Source organism: Andrena cerasifolii, chromosome 10, assembly GCF_050908995.1.
Source record: "Andrena cerasifolii isolate SP2316 chromosome 10, iyAndCera1_principal, whole genome shotgun sequence".
Taxonomy (NCBI): Eukaryota; Metazoa; Arthropoda; class Insecta; order Hymenoptera; family Andrenidae; genus Andrena; species Andrena cerasifolii.
The window spans coordinates 4,626,604-4,650,584 of record NC_135127.1 but is presented as its reverse complement, the minus strand read 5'-3'; the positions used below and the strand labels follow the sequence as shown (position 1 = coordinate 4,650,584).

At 38.5% G+C, this 23,981-nt stretch overlaps 1 protein-coding gene across 1 annotated transcript in view; it reads right to left on the bottom strand.

The window, feature by feature from the left end:
* The window catches only part of Sol1, a 696,665-nt gene that overhangs the window by 350,450 nt on the left and 322,234 nt on the right, over positions 1-23,981 (bottom strand). Inside the window, exons 7-8 of the mRNA XM_076822532.1 lie at positions 6,326-6,537; positions 4,556-4,633 (exon numbers count right to left, since the gene is read on the bottom strand). Of these exons, the coding sequence (XP_076678647.1) occupies positions 4,556-4,633; positions 6,326-6,537 (290 nt within the window). The remainder of the gene's footprint in view (positions 1-4,555; positions 4,634-6,325; positions 6,538-23,981) is intronic.

Here is a 23,981-nt window from a genome sequence, read left to right as displayed (position 1 = left end):
GTCACTTTTCTCAGCCGCCTGCGTTGCGCGTTCACATTTTTCGACGAGTTTCTCCTGAATTCACGTAGATTAACAGGGAGAAAGTCTGAATAAATTATTCAACGTACGCGAAAATAGTTTTCAAATATAAAGCAATGAAAAATTGTCAGTTTTCCTTCCCGGCCATTTGCCATTTAATTACAGCGATAACAGTTTTCCACATATTCCATTGATATACAATAACATAAACCTCGTGTGTTACGCAAATATTGCAAAATAATTTACTTTTTCCAAATGTGTATTGCCTTCCGAAAAAATAATAAAAACTGTTTCATCCTTCAATACGAATTACAACAAATAACTGAGCCTGCGATCAATTTATTCCCAATCTGGTATCACAATATAAAACAAAAATGATGCTCTAATTTCGTAACGGAACATAGCAATTCTAAAAATCGTCCAAAACATTTCCACAAACCAATCCAATCATAATTGAAAATTTCCACAGCGAGGGTACGAAATATCTAGAAATATCGTTCATCAGTTTCGTCTCTAATTCGCATTTTCAGTTCATGTTTATTATATATATAATATATATATATAATATATATATACAAGCTCACAAAAATATATATATATATATATATATATATATAAGTGGAGGTGGTCAAATTTAGTAATTTAATTGATTTAGTTTAGTTTTTTGTATTTGAAGCTTTGGTTTAACTGAAATTTGAAAATCTGGAATCCGATTTCTGGACTTTCTAAAATATATTTATATATATAATAAACATGAACTGAAAATGCGAATTAGAGATGAAAGTGATGAACGATATTTCTATATATATATAATATTTTTTATATTTTATATATATATATGATTTCGGCAAAACAGTATTGAACTTTATCACAAAGAAATAGAATGAACAGCATTCACTTGCTGCGCACCGAAATTCCCCAATGGCACCGTGGAAAGGTTTCAAACATCAACATCAAAGAGACTCACCGTACACCATCGAGCAATTATTGTCCTACGTTTTTCGGCCCGCCTTTGTGCGGCGAGATTTTCCGCCCAACATCGCGAACATTCATTGGCAGACGCACATTTTATGCGGCCGTCGTTGTGCAGGTGCTGGGATAATTTAGAGCACTTACCCAGAAGTGTAGAGCATGCGAAACTAGGTTTGGTGTATAAGAGCGCGCAGATACATCGCGTACCTTGTTTTACGGTTAGACCTAAGTATCGCGAAGAGGGTTGCAAGGTGGAGGGTAAGGGCGAGGTTGCGCTTTCCACGCAGAAAGTTCTCCCAGCCAAGTGCCGAGCACACTCAGGGTTCTGTTACGTTGATAAAGGTTACTATTGCACGTTCACGGAGCTCCGTTCGGGCTGGCGTTGTGACCTACCCTCCTTCTTGTATTAAGGAATAGATTTGCACGAGTAAACATGCCGTCTGGGGACTGGATACAAATTGAGATTAAACTTAAGCCGGCCCCCAATATTGGAATTATTTTCCCCCGAGGATTAATTGAGATTAATTAAGGGGCAATGGGCTTGGAGCAACGGGCACCGATATTTCAACATATTTGAATCTCTAACAACGATAGTAGTGTAAGTCAAGGGAGTTGGAATATTGAGCTACTGTTAAACAGGGTGTGCCGTGTCGAGTGTTATAAGATATTTGTGGGCAGAACTAGCGGGAATAATGGCGAAAGTCTTTCTTCGTGTTTCAGAAAGCAATAAGAACCTGTGACATGCTGTATCTTTGGGAAAATCCCAGAGGCGTGAATTGACAAACCCTTTTTATTTTCGATGAAACGGTATAGGTATTTGTTTTCACTAATAAGGGGTGGTCGGTAACTCGAAAGTTTAAAAAACTTTGAAGCTTTGCAGAAATGTAGGTCAAGTGCTAATAACGTAACCATTTTTTGTTTTCGGCAATGGAACGGGTCTAGGGGTGAAATCACCCCCTCAAAGAAATATTGAATTTTCATATTATTGTGAATATCTGCGGAACCGTAAAAGATATCGAACAAAAGTTTAATTCTGTAGTTGAGAAGTTTTATAGTTTCTCATATCTTACAATATAGTGATAAAGAATTTTCGAAAAAAGGGCGGGGAGATAAATTTTGAAAAAATCACTTTTTTATAGATCTTTATCACCCTATCGTAGGACATGAAAAAACATAGAACTTTTCAACTACAGAATTCAACTTTTGTTCGATATCTTTTACGGTTCCGCAGATATTCGCGATAATATGAAACCTCACAATTTCTTTGAGGGGGTATTTTCACCCCTAGGTCCGAAACAAAAAATTATTACGTTGTTAATGCTTTACAATATTGTTCAAGTTATTGCTAATGAATTTAAATTTTTATATTCGTTTATTACTCCTTAAGATTAACGTAAACACCATTCTATTTAAAAATATGCAAATAGCTCTTCTATACATTAAAAACTGGATAGAAAAAATTCGCAGAAACTACACTCAATTTTCTTAAAACAACGTCGCAGTATTTTAATCTAGTTCTTGTTTATCTACTTAACAAGACTTGGACTACATTTCTGTAAAGTTTCAAATTTCTTTTAATTTGCGGGTTGCCCAATATCAGTAGAAACTTGTTCCTATACTGTTTCATCGAAAATACAAAGGGTTTATCACTTTACAGTTCACACCTTTCGGATTTTCCCTAGGCACCATATGTCATAAGTACTCATTGCACTTTTCGAGTTGTCGAACACCCCTCGTAAGTAAATATTTTGCATCTTGAGAAGCGGTGAATGCTATCTCTGCTTTAGATACGTTAAGTTGGGTTTACACCTAACGAGTGACTCGGCCGAATCATCGGTCTGCTACTCGGCCGGGTGAAAATCTTCCCCGTCGGATTACTCGGCCGAGTACTAGAATATGCGTTCAGACTGTGCGAGTGCTCGGCCGAGCACTCGTCAGGTGTAAACTAAGCATTCGAACATAAATTACTGTTTTATTTTCTTTTTCTTTTCTTTATTGATTTCTAGGGTAAATAAATTACACTCGAACAGTTTTATTCTGTCCCTAAATGACAAATTTAATTTCCTAAAGGGTTTGTAAAATACCATGCGTACCGATTTTTTATAAACCACCACAGTTTAGGTACTAATTCATTAAAATGTATATTATTATATAAAGCTTGGGCAATGAATCATGAAAGCTCATAGAACTCACTATACGTGCAAATTGTTATTCAATGTGCATGGATAACGACGAACACGCGTCATTTCATGTAGGTATCACGCCTAAATATCGATACGGACGTTGGAAGTTTGTAACTTTCGGAGGCTCGTATACAAAGGCCGGATCACCTTATACTTGTCAACCAAATAATTTAGTTTAGTGCTTCTCCTCATAATCCGAGGAACTTATTTTCATGAAAAAGATATAAACTTCGTCCTCCTTCGAGCTTTCACGGTGCACGTTATATGCAGCTGATGACTCTGGAAGTACACACCACTCGCAAAGTTTATGGGACTTGCCGATGAACTTATATTCGGAGAACTCTGAGGGAAATCGTATTGATTCTTGTATTTGCCGGTGTGCACGATGGGAATATTAAAATAATCTGTTTCGATAGCGATGCATGCAATGCAAACTACAAAACCGATAGATTCCACAGACAGTCTATTTGAATTTAAAATTATTTTAACACGTGTTTTCAAATATCATAAAAATTTAAATTAATATGGTAGATATAGCACGAGCTGTGTTTTGCTTATTGATTCAAAGAAACTCACAGGAAATGAATCCTTATGGTAAACGAATATTACCACTAACTAGAGTCGTCAATCCTGGAGTACAAGTAAATTTACAAAACATAATATTATACAATGAACTCTTAAGGTAGGTTTTCCTATACGCGACTGGATTCAACGTCAAGAACTTCAACGTCGTTTTTCTCGAAAATGAAGCGCGATATCAAAAAAAGTTACTGTTCCTTTCCGACTTATAACAAGTAAGTAAGTCGAGAAGAAGGAATAAATTTTTTTGATATTTGCGCTTCATTTGCGAGAAAATCGACTTTGAAATTCTTGACGTTGCGTCCAGTCGTGTATAGGAAAGCCTAGCTTTATATTAAAACGTAAGCAAGTAAGCAATAAAATTACCTATTAAGAACTATTACTTTTTCATTCTTAAATAGCCTGTAGGTACATTACCATATTAATAGTGTCTGAAAATTCAAAGCAGCGGTGTACATATTTCGTTAAATAATCTACAAAATTGTATCCGAATAACGCCACGTTCAGGATTTCTCAAAGCGCTCGCGACTGCTTTAAGAACGTCATTACGTCCATTCAGCGAAATCGAAAACATCTCGACCCGGCTTCGGGTGCTGAAACAACGGCTAATAAATCGCCGCGCCCCTGTTCGTTTCTCCTTCCTTAAACATTTATCTTCCCTCCTCCCTCAGAATCAATCCGTTGGATAATCTTGTCGAGTGGAGTCACTTACCAAGTGAATGCTCGGTCGGGGGCGATAATCGAGGGGGAAATTATTGATTGAGAGGGACAATAAATCGATGACATATATGTGATATACTTACTGGTAGCGCTGACAGCTGGCCCGATGACCGAGTACTTGGGGTTGCCGGTAACGGCCCCTGGGACGACCTTGTCCAGCTCTGAAATACATTATTGTAATTATCCTCGGAATATACAGTGCCGTTAATTACAGTTGGGAGTCGCGTGTGCGAATGGAACATGGCCAATTTAGCTCGGCAAAGGGCCCCATTCATGATTTATTACCCCATAAATAGTTTCACGGTTGAGCGCCACTTACTCCTTACACACTTCTCCCACGTGGAAAGCTCTAATCGTTCATGGTACATTGTCGGTAAAAAAAAAAAAAAAAATTGAAGTTACTTTCCTTCCGAGGAGTGTTACGAACATGTCCAGCAATTCGGGTGTGTCATTAATTACCTGGGCCGCGATTAACAGGGTGGCAACGCGCATAGGGGTCGAACTAACACGGGGTACCACTGTTATCGCCCGCGTAACAATGAATTTATGCAAATTGCCTGCGTTGCACTGGTAACCCCGCCCGAGAAGGCCGAAAGCCGCAAGCTTCGTTGGTACAACTAGGTTCGGCGGAAGTTTCTGGGAGTTACCATGGAAGATAACTGTCGGGTAGATAAAATGAAAAGTCGAGATGCGCTAGAAGCTTCGATATAACGGTGCGTCGGAAAGCTTCGCGTTCTGTTTTACCGACAGATCTTCTATAGAAGCTTCCCGCAAGCTCTGTCACGAAGCGCTCTCTCAGCGACTCCCAGCGACCCTCAGCGCTGAGCTTGCGAAACCCGTCCCGTGACAGCCGGACGTACCGACGAAGAGGATCTACAGGGAGGTGGGATTTCCACCGAGATCCCACAGGCGCCGAGAAGAAATAAACTTCTCTGACAATTTATGTGGCTTTTCCTTTTCTCTCGCCCCTGAGTAGATTGCGTTTCAAACTTCGTCTAGAAGCCTTCCATTAAAACAATTAAGAGAACTAAGTAAGAGCAGCGTGACAGCGATACTTTCCGCAAAAGTTTGCGCGTCTGGATCGTAAAAACGAAGGTGAATTAACTCCGAGAACTTCTGGAAGCATTTACAGATTGCTTGCTATTATTTTAGTTCCTAGCTTATAGTTGCTGCGTTTCAATTTGCAAAATAGCACGAGATTGTAAATACAGTTATATTTGCAGCTCATATTGTAATAACTGCATTCTAAAACACCCTCAGAAAAAAGAAAAAAAATGTTCTACGATTAATCTTGCTTCTAGGAAACTCTGCAGAATTTTTCATCCCCCTCCGCAGCACTGAGCACAATCTGAGCCGGCAGCTAATCAACTTTCATCACTTACTTACTTTCCCAAACTAAAATCCCGATTGGCAAGCAAATCTCTATATCGACCCCAAGGTAGACACCCCGTCAGAAAATTATTTCAAGTCTGCGAAAGACGAAGTTCGCAGCAGACACAAATAGCTACAGGGGAGTGGAAGCTGGTGGAAATTCCGCCGGTGGTTGAAGTGGATCTAGGAAGTGAAGCGACGTGAATAGACGATCCGCCGATTAAGCTGCGGAAATTGACGTATGAAAAATGGACAATCTCGCTAAGTGGCTGGAAACACGAACGGCGAAGGTGTGCATGGGCAACGCGATGTAATGGACAATTCCTCTCGACTTTCGTTGCCACCCCGCCGCGAAGACACCTTCGCCGCTATTCTGCGAGCGTGCCCGACGGAAATGGACGCGAAATCGGTGGCAGAGGGATCGCGGAATGGATGTCGGTGAATTTTCATAATGCCGTTCGATAGTGGCACTCGTTACCCACCAGGATGCGGTGCATCTTCCAATGGCTGGAATTGGAACATCGCCTTGAATCCTTGGCCCGGCCACTCGGAATTAGCGACGAACTCGACGAACAGGTCTGGCCCCGTGCTGAGCACTTCCACTTCCGCCCCCTGGTTGCAGAGCACAGCTATTGTGGGCGCCCCTGAATCCACCCCGTCGTGCACCCTGATTAAATCCGCCCTATTCAAGCAACTGCAACAGGATGTCTTTCGTTAACGAACAACTTATCGGCGTGTTGCCCTCGCGTCGCGAATAAGCATACCAGAAGTTGACGGATTTGCCCGAGCTGGCGCAGCCACGAAGCAGACCTTGCGCAGCAGCTCCAGGCAAACCCTTAGGATTTTTATACAGATTGGTCGTTATCTGACATTCTACTTTCGCTTCAGCGCATATGGTGGGATCGTGTATGGTTGCCGATCCACTGGCAATTGGAATCGAGGTTTAATTCATTGGCGGCGTTGCTTGGGGAGGTATTTGGTTGGGGGTCATTTACAAGCAGGAGGTTATCGGAAGAATCAATTGTTATGTAGATTTGAGGGCTCTCGAAAGCTCTCTGTTATGCAAACCGAATCATGCGAACACTGTGGAAAACACTTCTTCCTTTCTCAAGTGTACTCTCCTACTTTCTAACCAATACCTCGCAAGGCAACTCCGTAATGTTTACATTAGAATAAAATTGAAAAGTGAAGCATCGCAAAGTACCTTCGATTGAATATTTATTTTTACAAGACTGACTGCGTGTAAAATGAATCGGCTCAGTGGGTTTTCATGGAAGTAAAGCAGGTTGTAGTTTAGGGTTGTCCTTATTTATGCGTGTCGAAATTTTTTTGTATTTCTTTGCTCTCACCCCTTAGAGCGGTGCCATTTGATAAAAAAATAGTCCCTGAAAAAGTTTATTGCAATCAGACAAGAGGAAAGGGTTGAATAGTTTTGGTTTAAAGAATTTCTCAAAAATGGTAAGACCTATCGAAATTTTGTTCAAATGATATTAAAAGAGCATTCAATTTTCTACAATTAGTGTATATATATTTTTTTCGTGCTTCCAACCATTTTTTAGATAAAAGCGTTTGAATATGGAGAATCGCGCGTCCCAACTGTACGGTGTGACGTCTATGTATACTCGCGAAGTGCGCATTTCTCTATATTCAAACGCTATTATCTAAAAAATGGTTGGAAGCACGAAAAAAATTATATATACGGTAATTGTAGAAAATTGAATGCTCTTTTAATATTATTTGAACAAAATTTCGATAGGGCTTACCATTTTTTAGAAATTCTTCAAATTCAAACCATTGGTGAATTCTAAACTTTAAGGCCTGGTCGGCACCCTTTCCTGTTGTCCGATTGCAATAATCTTTTTCGGGGACTATTCTTTTATGAAATGGAACCATATTAGGGGGGTGAGAGCAAAAGAAATCGCAGGTTGAATGTAAGGTCCGCCCAAGTGTACACACGTTCCCAAGCTGCGTATCAATAAAAAACGGAAATTGCTTGGTCAGTAAGATTAAAGAGCCCCTGTATTCATCAGTGCGTCGTTAATCTTTTTCGCGGTCCGGGCGCTACGCGTTTAAAAGGGGCGGAAATTGAAACGCGGACGAAAAAGCCTGACGGCTTTCCGGCCTCCTTCATTTATCGACGTGCCCGCGCAGCTTAAGAACTCCAGAGTTGATTCTTGGGCTGAAGTAGTCGGCGTCGTGCTGCTACATGGTTCTCCAAGGCCTGCCTCTCAGCGGAGGTGAGATAAGTTTCGTTCGAGTGACTCGCCTCGTTGCAAGATCTCGTGAAAAAAGAGTGCGGCGGAGGGACCTGGGGCAGCGGAGGAGATGCTACGGTTGGAAGAAGAGTGAGTCGAGGTCGACGTTGAGAGTGGCAGTGGAGCAGGGTTAAAGGTGAAGCTGCGAGGACGCTACAGTGATGAAGCGTGCGCTGGCGAAAACGAGGAACAGAGTGGGCCAAGTGGAAGGTGGAACAAGGGAAACGAGAGCGACAGGGGAGGGAAAAATACGGGAATATAGTTCCAGTCGATAGTTGGCGAGTTCCCTTGCAGCTGCACGCCAACTACTTTGCTCGATTGAACGGGAAAGAGTTGCGCCTCGCGACGGCGGCGTCAGCTTATCGGCGATTCGATCGATTTAAAGGCGTGATCGATGATGACCACTGGATAACCTTATTACCTCCACGGGTTAAGCAATTACGCTGGCAGAGAAAGATTATCGCCGGAACAGGCGGAGATTAAAAAGCCTGGCCCGTCTTTCCGCTTTCGTTCGAAGCCTTGCTCCAGCTCGTGTAGAGTGGCCTCAAGTGACTCGTACTACCACGAACGCACGGCACCGACCGGTGGAGATGGCGCCTCCTCGTCAACGCGATTCGACTTGATGCGATTGATGATGCTCAAGGCAGCGCGCGTAGAACTGTAATGGCTCGCAAGTACCTGCGTTGCTTAACGGGTATTCGGTGATTAGCGCATCAAGATTTTAAGTTCTTCCGTGTCCAGCACTTTACAAACTTTTTTCATTACACCTTTCATAAATTCTTTAAGTGCTCTGCATTGCTTCGCCTTGCAAGGCATCAATTTCCCAAGAAGAATCATTTCATATATTTATGTAACTGCTTTTAAGGGGTTATGCCTAGGCAGCTGGCGCAAAAAGAACGCGATTTGCGAGATTTTTTTGTGGAATATCTACTGAATATTTTTGTACAACTATTCGCTTGTTTAAAAGTACATGTATGTAGCAACTCTCAGTAATTTTTTTATAGAAAAACATTGCAAAATGAACGAATAACAGCCATCGTTTCTTCATTTCTCGGGGAAGCTGTTTTGATAAAAGTGCTGTGCGGTGAGCACAATTTCTCTGAGCCGGATCATCTAAAATTAAAAATCCAAAAAGAATCTGTTAATATACGGTTGAATTCAGTAGATGGACGAAGGATTTCTCAAAAAGCTGATTTTTGACAAAGTGGCGGTCGTTTAAAGCAAAACCACGATTTTTCGATGTCTGAATTATTCGTTTTTCGTTAATTAAAAATAGAGTTCTTGTTAAAATAAAAAATCCTTCGTTCATCTACTAGTCGTTTGGTAGAAGAAAGAACTTAGGTAGCTTAAAGAAGTCTGCAAAAGTTTAGGTCAATCGATACAGTGTTTTCCGAAATATCTTGCTCACCGCTATCAAAACAGCTTCCGCGAGAATGGCTGTTATTCGTTCATTTTGTAATGTTTTTCTATAACAAAATTACTGAGAGTTGCTGCATATATGTACTTTTAAAATGAGCGAATAGTTGTAAAAAAATATACAGTAGATATTCCACAAAAAAATCCCGAATATCGCGTTCTTTATCACCAGCTGACTAGGCACAACCCCTTAAGGGCTGCTCCCTCTCGATTAAAATACAAAGGCACCGAACTTTGCACTGTTCATAATTTGGGATATGAAAATTCATATTTATAGAACGTTTCAGTGAAAAATGGGGAAAAATAGTGAAATTTCGGAGTTCCGTAGTTTATAAACAAGTTTGAAAGCAGCGAAATGATGACTTAAACCCTGGCTAATTTCGTGTAAAGTGTATTACATTTCAATTTTGTCAGAAATTCCCGACGTTAAGTGTGAAAATTGATCGATTTTCCGTGGAGTGACCCAGTCTCTTCCAATCTTTAGTTACTCAACTGTCTCATCGTTTTTTCTCAGTATAAAAAATAATTACCAAAAACTAATTGATTGACAACGTTCCCAAATGTTTATCTAGATCTTCGGGGATAGTAACACTCCCTCGCATCGAACACATCGCACAGCAATCTCTGCAAAAAATCTTGCCCACAATTACTTACTGCACCCCAAAAAGTTGAAACGTAGATCTTTCTAACTCTTTCCATACATCCAGAAATCAATTAAAGGTATGTCGCTTTGCAGATAAAAACCGTTGATTGCTACACGTGGAAACATGAACTGCAATACCTCCCTAAAAAAGAGGCGAAAAAGGTTTTTCGATGGAATAGTTTCGATGCGCGATACACAATACACTATGGCAGAAAATGCTTTGAAGAGTCGTCAAAAACACGATTGTACGCAACGAAACATTTCCAGCCCCCGCATAAAATGTGACACTTCGTTCCCGCTGTTCAAGTAACCTCCCAAATTTTTGCCAGAATATTATCAGTAATTCGAAACTTATCGATAATGGTTAAAAGCATCTGCGCGTCACGGAGTGCCGAATGTACGTAAAACCAGCGACGATATAGCGTCGTCTACGCGTTCTCGCGAGTGCTCAGAAATGGGTGTATCGAGTGGCTGACAGAGAGGAGTCTCTTGGCATCCATCAGCTCCATTCAGGATAATATCCGAGTGCGTCTGACAGTGCGGCTTAACGCTGATATATCGAGGCATTTCTCAGCGGTGCTACTCTCTCTTAGGGAGTTTTACCACGAACTTCGCGTCGCGGTGAGTAAACGTTATCGAGAGAAAGATTAATTAATAGGATCAGCGGACCTCTGTCCACGGAATCTGTTTTGTTCCGCGAGAACGGACGCGCGAGCCCTTAAATTAATCATTCGTCTAACTTCTTGCGACTGCCTGTCCAGCCCGCAGAAGATATTCCAACATATAAAGTAGTTTTCAACTTGCAAGTGAATGGCAGTAAATTAGGAATGTCAGGCTAACTTTAACGAATAGCGATTATGCGAAAACGGCACCGAAAAGTTAATATTTTTGAACGTCACGGTGTACTTCGCAGATAGGAAACCCCCAGGAAAGTTGCTCCAAAGCTTTCCCGCCCAACGTGTTCCTTTCCAGCTGAATCAATGTATCAATCACTGTCAATATTGGAGTTTTAAGGATAAGGGAAATGAACGACATGCGAGAAGAATACAATAAGCCCGAAAGGAAATTTTTAATTACACAATATAATAAGCTGGTTTATTAATAACAGATTGCACTTGTCAATTTTTAGTCGACTTTGGGGAAATTGCTCAAATTTCTACTAATCTATCCTTTACTCAAACAAAGAATGTGGTTTTATAGCCTGTTGATATAAAATGTACCTACATCGCGAGCAAAGGTGAATATGAAAAGCGCAGATTTTGTCTTTTTTTTTCATTCAGTAATTTGGCTTTGCCCTTTTCACGGCAGTTTTGAAACAGTATCGCCTGCAGTGTCTTATATCTAAAGCAGCGTCACATTGTTCGAAGTTTTAAGGGTGATATTAAAGCGAGGATATACAAGACTGCCGGGCGGAAACCAGATCGTTTTTGGAAAAGTTAACAGCTCACGTCGAGCCCGGGAAAATGTGAACGGCCCGTAACCATTAAGGACGGGTATAAAGGAGTCGGATAGAATAAAAGGAACAATAAAAGAGGAAGCTTGAAGCAACCACGAACGAAATTTTATTACGGAGCAAGTCAGTTTGGTAAAAACACGAATGTTACAGGATGCAAGAAGATTGTGCTGGATTTCGTCAATAATAAAAGGTAACTCGCATGAAATAATATGATAATGTTTATCCCCATATGAACCCATCTTTCTCGTAAGTGTGGCGACACGTGAATAAAGTGGTGCTGCATTCTTCATGACAATAAAAGCGCACACTTTTTTAATTCCTTTAAAAATTATGAATTCATGGGACATTTACTTTTTATTAAGGTACAGCAGTTGTGATAGGGCATACATACGTATGTACATTTTTTAATATTAAATGGAAACCGCTGTATGAACTGTTTTTGTTGAATGTTTCTCATTAAAACGTTAGGGTACCTATATTTTAGCTATTTAATAAAGTTGTTGGAGAGGGTTAAAAGAATTTAAATTGTGTATATATAACGCCGAAAGTGTGAGACTATTTGTACATATAAACTGTTTCTGAACAATGTAGTCTGGTTTATTTAATTTTCGTAATCAAATTATTTCTTGTATTTTGGGAATTAGTTCTCCTTTTTTCATTCAACGAAGTGATAACTAGAGGCATTTTCATGTTTTAAGTGGGTTTCATACCTTTCGTTAGATTATGGTAATGATTTTTTAAATCACTTCAGCAATTACAAGACCAGCAGTCTTGAAAATTTGATTTCCAAAAATGTATTGATAATATGGATGTACCTAGCCCTGGTTTTTATTCATTTGCAGTACCATTCAACCAAAATGAAAACATGGTGCTTGAGTTTGAGTAAATCTTTTCAAATTTTTAGGGATGTCAGTGGTTACCATAGTAGAAAAAATGAAGGATTCAAAAGTGTTATCACGAAAATGAGACTAGATAGAAAACACGAGATTTGACTAAATAATGACTTTCGAAAACAAGACGAATTTTATGATCTTCAAACATTTTTCATAATTCAAGAATTTCCCATTAGTCAGCAACAAAAAACAGTGCAAGACAATCTGAACATCTCATTAAAGCCTTTACTAAGACGCTTCTATATCCGTTGCTAAATACTACTACAACTTTCGTAGCAAATATTTCTTTGCCACTCTGGAACATAAAAAAAAGTATTCCAGGTTATGGTATTATGTGAAACGCAATGCAGGTACATGCATAATCCTATTACGTGCACATCGAATATGTACAGGCAAGCTTTGTAGGAATAGCCTCAGGAGCCTTAGAAAAATAACAAGGAAAGTTATATAATCATATGTAACGTGACTTTTTCCCCATTCACAGTCCGCTCTATGATCTAACAACAGCCTCGCGGAATGATTCATTCAAGATTCTAACAGAAATGTAATAGTAGCATACGAGTACAAATTCTCGTTACCAATTTGACAGAATTTTTCGTTTTACCTAGAAGAACAGGAATATTCTATTGACATAGTTTTTAGAATTATCTGAAAAAGTGGCAGAATAAGATTGTCGTAGGTATTAAATATATGTTGTACCTGCGTGAAACAGCTACTCGTCACTTCACTGAGGAAAATAGAGGGTGCACTTCGATGAAGGGTTTCATAGTAAATGGATAGCACTATTGTCTGGCCAACTCAATTGCTAAAACAGGATTCCCTCTATTATTACCTGCTGGGCCATCCAAAATCCATCGTTTACGAAATACCAGCCAACTATAGCATAATCGTAATACTTCGTCAACATGTTACATAAAGTTATCAGCATACACACTAACAAGGGCGACCGGAGACTTTTTTCCAGAGGAGGGAAACTTTGGGGGAAGGTAAAGAAAAATATACCCCTCCTGCTTTTTTTAAACCCATTTTATACTGCCAATTTAATTAAATTTTTTTAAATATTCCCTTTTTTCATATAAATTTAATAATGATCAGTTTTGAAAAATAAGGGATTTTTCTCAAAATCCAGGGGAGGCAACTGTCCCTTTGGCACCCCCCTCCGAACGCCCGTGCGCACTAAAACGATTTCAACGTATTTGAGAATCGATCATGAGGATGTTGAGATCTAACAACGTAAGAGCAAGACTACGAAAATATACTCGTTGTTTGAAATATGGTTTTTAATTTTGGTCAATATTGAAGTACCTTCCGTGAATCCGCATTGAATGTGTTAATGCGATTGGTTCACTCCTGACAATGATGTATCACATGAAATTGCGCTGACACTTTGTGATAGGATAGAGCCCTTTTACAAAGTACTAAAAGAGGTGAAAATTTGTTAAAAATGTAAGTACTCAACAATTTTAACTGTGTCCTTACATAAATTCCGTTGTAAAAGGAAATATGAAGGATCATTTTTTACTTTAAAACTAAAAACAGTTTATAGATACAACATTTAAAAAATATGTTCAAAAACGCAGAAAAAGCCCAAACCCTTGCGGCACCTCAAAAATTATTTTGGCACAGACTAACTTCTGCAGGCTTAATCTGAACGCCTATAAGCCACCTTTTTCACTATTAGGAAATAGTCACACAATTGTCATTTTTTTCGTCCCACGTTTCATTTTTTATCGCACATAAAATTAAAATACACTCTGTATAAATTTTACTTTACGTAACGGATCATTTTATCGCCATATGTGCATGTGGTCCTTTTATTACTGTGTAACTTTAGCTCAAACCATTGTTTTTCTAAAGACAATGATATTAATGTAAATCGATATAGTAAATTCAAACGCATCGCCATGTGTACTCTGTGTACATCGTTGAAGATAAGAAACATTGTAAAACGTAGAAATCTGTGTCTTAAACACAGAAACATGCGAATATTTGATTTTCCATTTCGATTTCCATTAAAACCTCAATTTTCCTTTTTCCTTCGTTTTCCGAATGAATATTTTGCAAATGAAATCTTGTAAGATAATACTTACACCATTCATTCTGATAATTTATACATGTTCATATTGAGTAATTAAATTTTGATAGATTCACTCATTGATTTACTATATCGCTTTCAACATTACCCCCTCTTTTGTTCGAATGAACACTGTCTACATAGATACGCTCTCATCTGATTATAGGTTTCAGAGTTTTATCGAGTGGAATGAGTTAAACGCATTGCTTGGAGAGCAGTTACGTTCAGTATACCATTCTATTCCACTTTCAAAGCACCTAACAATAAGCAGGTACATACATACGAATACAATTTTTAATTGAAAATTCTTCCCAACATCATTTCTGCTCTGTCCTTTAAATCGTAATTTAAAATCATTTCATTACATCAATGGGTACTTGTTCCTCGGTTGCAAGAAACAAGTAAAACCATTTCCTCGTAATATTTTCCTAGAAATTTTAATTATCCACCAAACACAAAGATATAAAGGAAAATTGCCTCGCAGGAGATTAGTAGAATTTAAATTACCGTAAAGCGAGTTTCATACCTTTCCTGAAACTCACAAGCAGAGAAAAGAGTGCTTCATTAAAATTCGAAATATTAATTACTTAGTAACTGGAACATTATTTCCTCGGCAATAAAAAGGAAATATTTGCACGCGTGATGCTATGCTGTATTTATTTCTTATTTCCTTCCTAACAAGAATGATTTTGAGTTAAAAAAAATATTTAATAAGATTAGAAATAACAACGAAACGAAATTGGTACGTTCCTATTTTTCTATGTTTCGCTTACTTTAATTTTCTATTCACAGTCCAAACAGCGAGGGACCAAATAATTCCCGTTTCGGCAAAAGCATGGCGCTGTTAATTGATTGAACGAAAACGGGGAAACTAGCTCGAAATCAATTACCCTTTGTCGGAGTATGTTTATACCCAGCCGAAGAACGGCCGCCCGTAACGGCGGGGTATTAGGGGTGTGCAGGAAACGCGGAAAAAATATGCACTCCGCTGCGAACTAATATTTGAGAGTCACAAATTTCCGCGTTGCAGTAATTGCAGGTTTTTGTAGCTGCAGCTTGAATCGACCATGAATCAGCGTGGTCGCCGATATAAGCAAAACGGAAGTATAGAACGGTCGTAAAACACCGGCGTTTTAACGGCGCCAGGAACTCAAGAGAATTTGGCAAAACAATCAATTCTTCCGCGACCCCGTTGTGGAAACATTCCCTAACACTTCCCGAACAAGTGTACGTACATGTTTTTCTGTTTGATGGAACCTTCGCCCGCTGAAAAATAAGATAATTAATCTTGATCTCTGAGTATACGTGTCTTTTGTCACGAGATCACAGCACTTGTTTTACATTCTCTCTTCCTACAAAACTGGATCATTACGTCACCACTTTATTATGAAAATAAGTAGAATAAAAGTGCTGAAAGTCATAATGCAAAATGCAATCATTTTCGAGGCTTCGCTTTTCTCAATGCTTGCAGTCGCAAAGCACACTTGCATATTGTTTAAAATGGGCCTTATGCTATTTACCTGTATATTTATATTGGAAAATATTAATGGATGTAGTTTTTAATTCCCTACTAGACAATTTAACCCTGTATAAAGTCTGTATGACTTTGCGTGTCTCAGGCACAATACGCTGGTGTAGATAAATGAATTTAAAAATCAGCTGTTGTAATTTGAGAGTCGCAAATCTTTATTTTGCAATAAAATGTGAGTCAACTGAACTGTGTCAACTTGCATACAGTTTTTAACAGTTAAAATCGTTTGAAACTCAGCAGAATAATTAGGATCACAGAGATTCAGAGCACTATAGTAAAAAGTTATTGGCCTAAAAATTGTAACCTTAATTTTGTAACATAACATAGAGTGAATGTTGTAAATCATGAGTCATCGATGAGCCACGATGCACGTGAAATCACATGAAATAAATGCCACTCAGAATATAAATTGCAATAATTTGCAATAATTTGAAATACAGATACCCAGAGAACGCTTAAACAATAGAATTTTTAGCACAGAAGTGCCTAAGCCCCAGGCCGTTCAAAATTCTCCAGTGTTCGCGCGGCGAACATCGAACGTGAAAATCGGAAAACTCAAATTTTATTCACCGGTCGATTGAAAGTTTAATTGAAACGGATCCAAACAATAGTGGGAACTATCTGCACCGGCACTGATGGACACAGTGATACAAATAAAAACTGATCTGTTGAGCGATAGAACGCGGCGGGGGGAAAACATGAAAATATTGGAAAATTGCTTGGATCGATGGTTAAACACCGCGAAAAAGGGAATGATGGTTTCTATAGAAGCTGGGAACGATTGTCTTCTGATGAGTATTAAAGTCACAGAATTCTTTGATGACAAATTTCATTCAGAAATTAAATTCTTGGCGAATTTACAAAGCACGCGCACGTTGAATTCTAAAGAGTCCTGTTGTTGTACGCCGACAAAATATAGCAGGCGCGAGAGCCGATTCTGTCCCTCAGCGATATTACATTTCTACTCCGTTATCCTGTTTTCGTATTGGAACTTACATAATAACGTAATGCGATTTGAATATTGTTGATTATTTCTATCTCCCTGGCGAATGGCATAATATTTGTTTCGTTTTGCACGAAACGTTTGATAACTGCGTGCAACATTGTAATCAGCTCTGCATCCGGAATTGCAAAACCTTGACATGTCAATGGTTCTACGAATTTATAAAAAAATTTGATTGTCATTTGAAATAATGATAGAACTAGTATTTTTGCGGGGTATACAGAATAGGTATTCATGGATTTTCATATACAGTTTGGTTTTAATTCTAACGCATGATGGGTTTGATTGGTTTTCATAGAACAGTATCATTTTCTGTTGATATTTTGTTACATAAGAAAAGAGGAATTTCATGATTCGATATACATATACGTTTGTGTTGACAGTATATATATATAAAAGAAAGACAGGGATCAAAGAAGTTGCAAAGTCTTGCACTCTAGTAACTATTAAAATTTTAATTTAAACCTGACATAACACTGAAAAAAAATGGTAAATGTAGAATATCAATTTAAACTTTGCTTCGAAATACTACACATTTACCATATATAACCCAGACCAAACTTTAAATGGATATATTATATATAAATATATAGAATATCAATTTAAAGTTTGGTCCGAAATACTACACATTTATCAATTTTTTTCAGTGTTAAGTCAGATTTAAATTAAAATTTCAGTAGTCACAAGAGTGCAAGACTTTGCAAGTTGATTGGTCCCTGTCTTTCTTTTTTTTGTAGAAACATAACTATGTAGGTATTGCTTTGTTTTAAATAATTAATAGAGTGATTTTTAGCCACTAAATCACGGACATAACACCACTCGCCACTCCCTACATCCTTCTATTATGAAATTCGGTTTTACCTTAAAATTTTGTATGCTTAAAATTCTGTACCTCTGTTTACACTCTATCAAATCCGCTACACTTACCAATAGAAAATATTCTCCCCCAATTTTTAGAAGCCAAACCAAGTATAATAATCAGTTTTTAAAATTTGAAATTTGAATTATTATTTAAAATATGACGCTGTGATTACTTCGATTGTCGCAACTTAACAGTCAGATTATTTTATGTACCCAGCTTCATCTGTTTTAATGTTCGTCTTGTTTTTACATATATGCACCCTCTTACCCCTTTACACTAAATGCAACCCTTTCCCGTTTACAAACAATAAATAAATAAATAATCACTAAAATATAATACTAAATATCTTACATTGTTACAATATAATTGTGTCCTATAAAAAAAAATTCTAAAAAATATATTCAACAATTTTACTCGTCATATACGAAAGTTAGAACACTTTCACTTTCATAGAAAACGAAACCTCCACCTGGTTTTTCCTTCGTCGTGGAACAGGACCGTTCCAGGCCGCAGCGTCGCCGATACGAATTCAAGGATTCGAAAGCTCGGAGGTCAACGGTGGAATGAAATTAAGGAAGCTCAATACTGAATTAGGACGGAGTTTGAGGATTTATCAAGGATTAACTCCTGCACGGTGCAGCTGGAAATCTCCGGGCAGCTCTTGTTTCCCAAGTCGACCTCACCATCACCATTCTCAGCTCTAAGTCTTGGCGCAGAGAGGAACTTTATGTGGGTTAAGTAGAACCATGGGCCCGTACCACGCTCAAAGGATTTAGGGGTCAGGTATAGCCGGCACTACAGGATTTAAAAAAGAGAACTCCCGTGGAAGTACGTTTCCCGTCACTTCAAGTGCCTATTGTGGTGAGGTTAATAACGACTGATCGTTAAAGCACCGTGTTAAATTCGTACGTTTTTACCGCCGCTCTTAAATCTTCGCGAAAAGAACGCCGCCCCTTTGAATATTCCTCGCATATGGCGATAAAATAAAAATAGTACACTTTCGTGAATTATTCTGAGACGATGAGCTTGCAGTGTTGTTGAAGAAAAGACTGTAGTATTAACACTGGTTGTAGGTTTTAAAACATATTAATTTGGCTAGCTGCTATTGAATTTACAACACACAATACTGAAACTATTAAGAAGAATACAGTAATACATAAAAGGGAAATGTAAGAATAAATAGTTGCACGTGATTGAAAGAAGTTCAAATTGTAAGATATTAAGTCTTACGAGTTAGAAATTTGGAAATTTTATTATATAGAGCCCTTCGAGTTTATTATAACATTATTATAACCCACTAGCAGCCAGCAGAAAGTAAATTTGCAGTTTAACTTAAAATAAACTAATATCTCTTATATTTCGAAATAAGAACAACAATGTACTGGAAGTGAGGTGGAAAAGATTAATTGCTTAATGGAATGCAACTGTAAAACGGCGTCCATCGATCTGCCCAACATTTAAGATTCTTAAGCCTGTAGATTTTACGGCGCTATCCACTAACGCAACTTTGAAAGACGAGGGTATTCATGATAACCTGCTTAAAGGGACTATAGCGTAGCCCTCAGTATTACCAGGTGACAGATTTATGCCCGTAATATCGAAAGCATTAGACGTTTGACATATTGGCGATCGTAAAGTTTGAAGAAGCGTAAGGTTTACCTTTGATTCATGGTCTGATGATATTGTCAGGCACCGAGCTTCTTTCGTGAAAGCGAAAGTCTTCTGAAGCAACGACCACGCGAGCGTGTCAGATTATTTAATTATGTCTAAAACCGTGCAGAAATGAGGGGTAAGGGGGAAAACTCGGGAATGTTCATTTTTCGTGATTTTGCGATTTATAGAATATTCTGTTGGTGGGAACTGGGGCTACAGAACTGTCGAATCACAAGGGGTTGTAAAGTTCAAATACCTCGTAAGATAACGTTAAAGATTTGGTGTACTGGTTAAAAACTGGAAGTGTCCACTAAGCACAAGCTTCTGTCGCCAAGGTAAAACAAGAAATTATAGGGTAAAGTGTACAATAATTGCTACCCTAAGCAGAAATCCTAATTGGAATATTTAAATTTCTTTGTGAATTTTTTGGTGGTCTTAATTTTCTAAAATTTAATGATTATGGAATTCTAATTAAAATAAAACATCTGGAGTACCTATTAAGTCTTTTATATTAAAAATATGCAATGAAAAACAAAAATAGGCATAAAAGTACAATCATTGGCACCCTAAGATTTGAGGATATATAGAAAAACTTATGTAGTTGAAAACGAAGTTTAATATCTTTAAACAGACTATATCATTCACTATTAAATACCTACAACACTTAGTAAATCTATATTTCAATCCATTACTTAGTTATAAAGCGACAAAATATACTTACCTACCCCTTATCAAAATTTTAAGGAATCGCCTAAACTCAGTCCTTTTTCCCACTTTGTAGTGTTGCCAGATGTAAAATGTGTAGTTCAACTACTAGGCTTTGCAGTGTTGTAGTGAAAGAAAAATAAGAAATTGTAAAAAAGTACTTTCTAAGCATGTACTTCTTAATATTTGACTTTTTAATCAGGAGTGCCAATGATTAGTGCAGTGCCAGCATAAGTCCAGTTTACCCTATAAGAAAATAAAACTCATTCTTTACAAATGGACTAAAGAATCAAAACTAAATTTTCTCAATAACGCTGTTTCGTGACATCCCCTGTTTCCCCACTTGCCCTTCAAATAGAGAATAAATCTCTGTCTGTCACTATAGAAACTGAATAAATACTCTCAGACGAGCCATTTGCATTTCCTCGGACAGAATAATTCTAATTCCAGAAATAATGGCAATACTAAAGTACCACCAGAAAATGATATCCTTAGAATTTATTCAGTACCTCGTAATTCCCACCTTGCAGACTTTCGTCTCACCTGTACAAGCACTGAATACCTTCCGTCATCAGCAAATAAATTCCCACCTGATTCTCTCACGCGAAATGAGACTTGAACGTCCAACGAATTCCTCGCGTCGAAGGAAGAAATACGTAATCGTTCTGGTAACAAATAATACGACGCTAGCAGAGTGGAGAGTAGTTTCTCACGTAAATGACACAATCATCTCGCGTCCGCTCTTCTTGGCGAAATGAATTCCCCCGTCGCCTAAGGATACATTGGGGCCACCTTCACTTATCGAGGGAGCCTGCGCCCGAACGATTTCGTACATCGAATGAACATATGGCGCGCATTATCGCTGTTCTACGAGGTGACTGGAAGGAAAGGACCGAGAGAACGGACCTGTCCAATGGGAATGAAGGGGTCGCAGGAGACGCCAAAGGATACTGGACCCTCGTGCAGGATTATCCCTGGCGATTGTTCGCCAGCTGCCAGAGTCAGTTTTAGGTGGTTTTATATTAAAGTTCTACGCCACCGACGATGACACCTACGTTCACCACGGACGGTGACGTGGTCGACGTGGAAGGGTGGAACAGGGTGAATAAATTACACGAATTTGTGTTTGGTATTCTTTCCTGCAAATTGGAGTTCAGAATCTGATCGATTTCGACTTTTCGGTCATTCCAGATCGAATTGATTATTTTCTGCAGTTAATATTACAAATATGGGGTAGACCGGGGGGCGGTAGTAAAGGTCTGTGAAGAAAGCACCCCCAAATTCGATTTTTTAAAAAAACTCAACGGCATTCGTTTGTCCATCGAAAATTCCACTTGAAGGTGGTCATTGTCTCTGATTAATATTTATCCATTGCTCCTCAGACAATGTAATATCAAAATATAATTGCGGCAGTATATTATTTATTTTATTTGGATTAGAATTCGCGAATTCTAGTATTACTAGAAATAATTACAAAAATTACGCGAAAAAATCAGGATTTCAAGTTTAAATAGCTGCCATGTTGTTTTAACTTAATATCTCGGAAAATTCTCTCCGTCAACCTGAGGATACATTAATATACTAACGAAATCTTTTTTGTTTTTTGATTTTAGATAATCTGGTTACGAATGGCAGTGCTCACCGCGAAAGCAAATTTCTAAAAATGCTTCTTGGATGTCGCTTGTTACTTTATTATAAACTTAAATATTTTTCTACGAAAAAATTACCAAATGTTCTTTAAATGTTGCTCTTTTAAGCGCAAAAAGTTCTGTAAAAATATACGCTTCAGCTTCTTCAAAAAAAATTCACAAATATTCGCCTCTTTTCGACCGCCTGACTAGGCATAACCCCTTAAACCAGTAAGAAAAAGTTACTTTAGGGTATCTAAAAGTTATATTCTTCAGTATACATCTCCTTTTCTAGTGCTAGGACATGGGTGTGTGTATTCCAACTGTCATTTTCATCATATATCCAAAATTTGTGTTAATATCTACTATATATTTTGAAATATTTAACGTGTCAGAATCGCCCCACTGTTACTATCGCCCCCGGTCAACCCTAATGCAGATCACGTGAAATTAAGGGACGTTTAAGTTACCACTTCCCTGCTTTTGAATTTGTGTAAAAAAAAAACACAGCACGTGGAAGTTTGCAATTTTTCTCTCTAAGATACCAACTTCCATTCTAACTACCCTGAAACTAACGTCTCCACCGCGTCGGCCCGTATTTTTACCAGAGTGTTCCAAATAAACAAAATTATCGTCGTCGACCGCGGTGACACTAACTCCAAGTTACGGTGCAGTAACGAGCGCCACTAAATTAGTCACCCTTTAAATGATAATAAAATCCCATGGCTTTTCACTAGGCACACCTTTTCATAGCCCCGCGTAGAAACTTGAAACGTGACTTTCAGCATAAACCCGCCGCGGTGTACGGCAACTTTACGGCTCTTCACTTTCACCTTGTTTAGATCCCATTAAAGTTTAAACAAACGATCGAACGGAAAAATATTAATCCACGGAAGTTTATCCCGCACGCAAATCTCCATTGCGTGCTTAATCGGGCTAAATCCATCCCCCGCCCCCTTGGCGGCCAGGTTGACGTACCATCGAACTACAACGAATACAATGTTCGGGCTCGGAAAACTTTTAAATAGAAAAGTTTCGCCCAGGCCACTTGCGATCTTCCTACTCGTTATCGCGCCTCGTTAACTCGTAAACGTTAATAACCAACAGGCGTCGTAATTCACAATTAGCGTAATAGAAACACGACTGACAGGGGGGGGCGGCTCTCGGCGGCCGGGGTGGCGGTAGCCTTTTAAAATTTATCAGCGGAACAAAATAGGAAAAGTGGTGCGCGTGAAATTTTCATGGACACCGCGCGCCGGCCGCGTAATTAAATTGTCAGGCGGGAAACGATCGCGTTGCTCCGCGAGAAACGAATGCAGTTTGGCGCACCCCCTATTGTCATAGAGAACAATGTTTTATGAATCACCGCTGCCACCATTGCTGAGGAAATGACTGTTTCGAGTGGAAATGGGTAAAAAGGTGGATAATAAACTTCGTTTTTTCTTCGTTGAGGGTTTACTATCGCGTCGAGTGCTTAGAGTGTTACACATTCGGTTTTTCGCTAATCAGGTGCATTAATTTTGCTTATCTTTCGGAAAATTTACTGGGGCTGTTTACTTCTAGATTTAGGGACTTAGGCGTAAATAAGGATTCGTCAGATTCGACAGGCAATTATCGTGAGATGTATGTGGTAGTTTCATGGTGGCCTAAATTTTTTGTTGTTGAAAATAATGTTTTCAACAGAGAAGGCATCATTTGTATATTTTTTACTGCATGCAGAAAAACGTGTTTTGGAATTTTATAAGTTATTCTTGGTTGAAAATATCCCGGTATGTTGATTTCGTGAAAACTCAGTGAACTGAATTTTAAACTGCCACTCAGAAACCCAGTTTTAACCCTTTGGGTACATTTGACGACTCGCACTCGTCATGCACATGTTATGCCATGTGCACGTGTTAAATTCATTCCATTTGCAAATTTTTTTAAACTAAATCCGTACCCAAATAAATCCGTGCTCAAATAAATCTGTACTTCAAATAAATCTGTACCCTGAGGGTTAATATAAATGTCGGTCGTTAT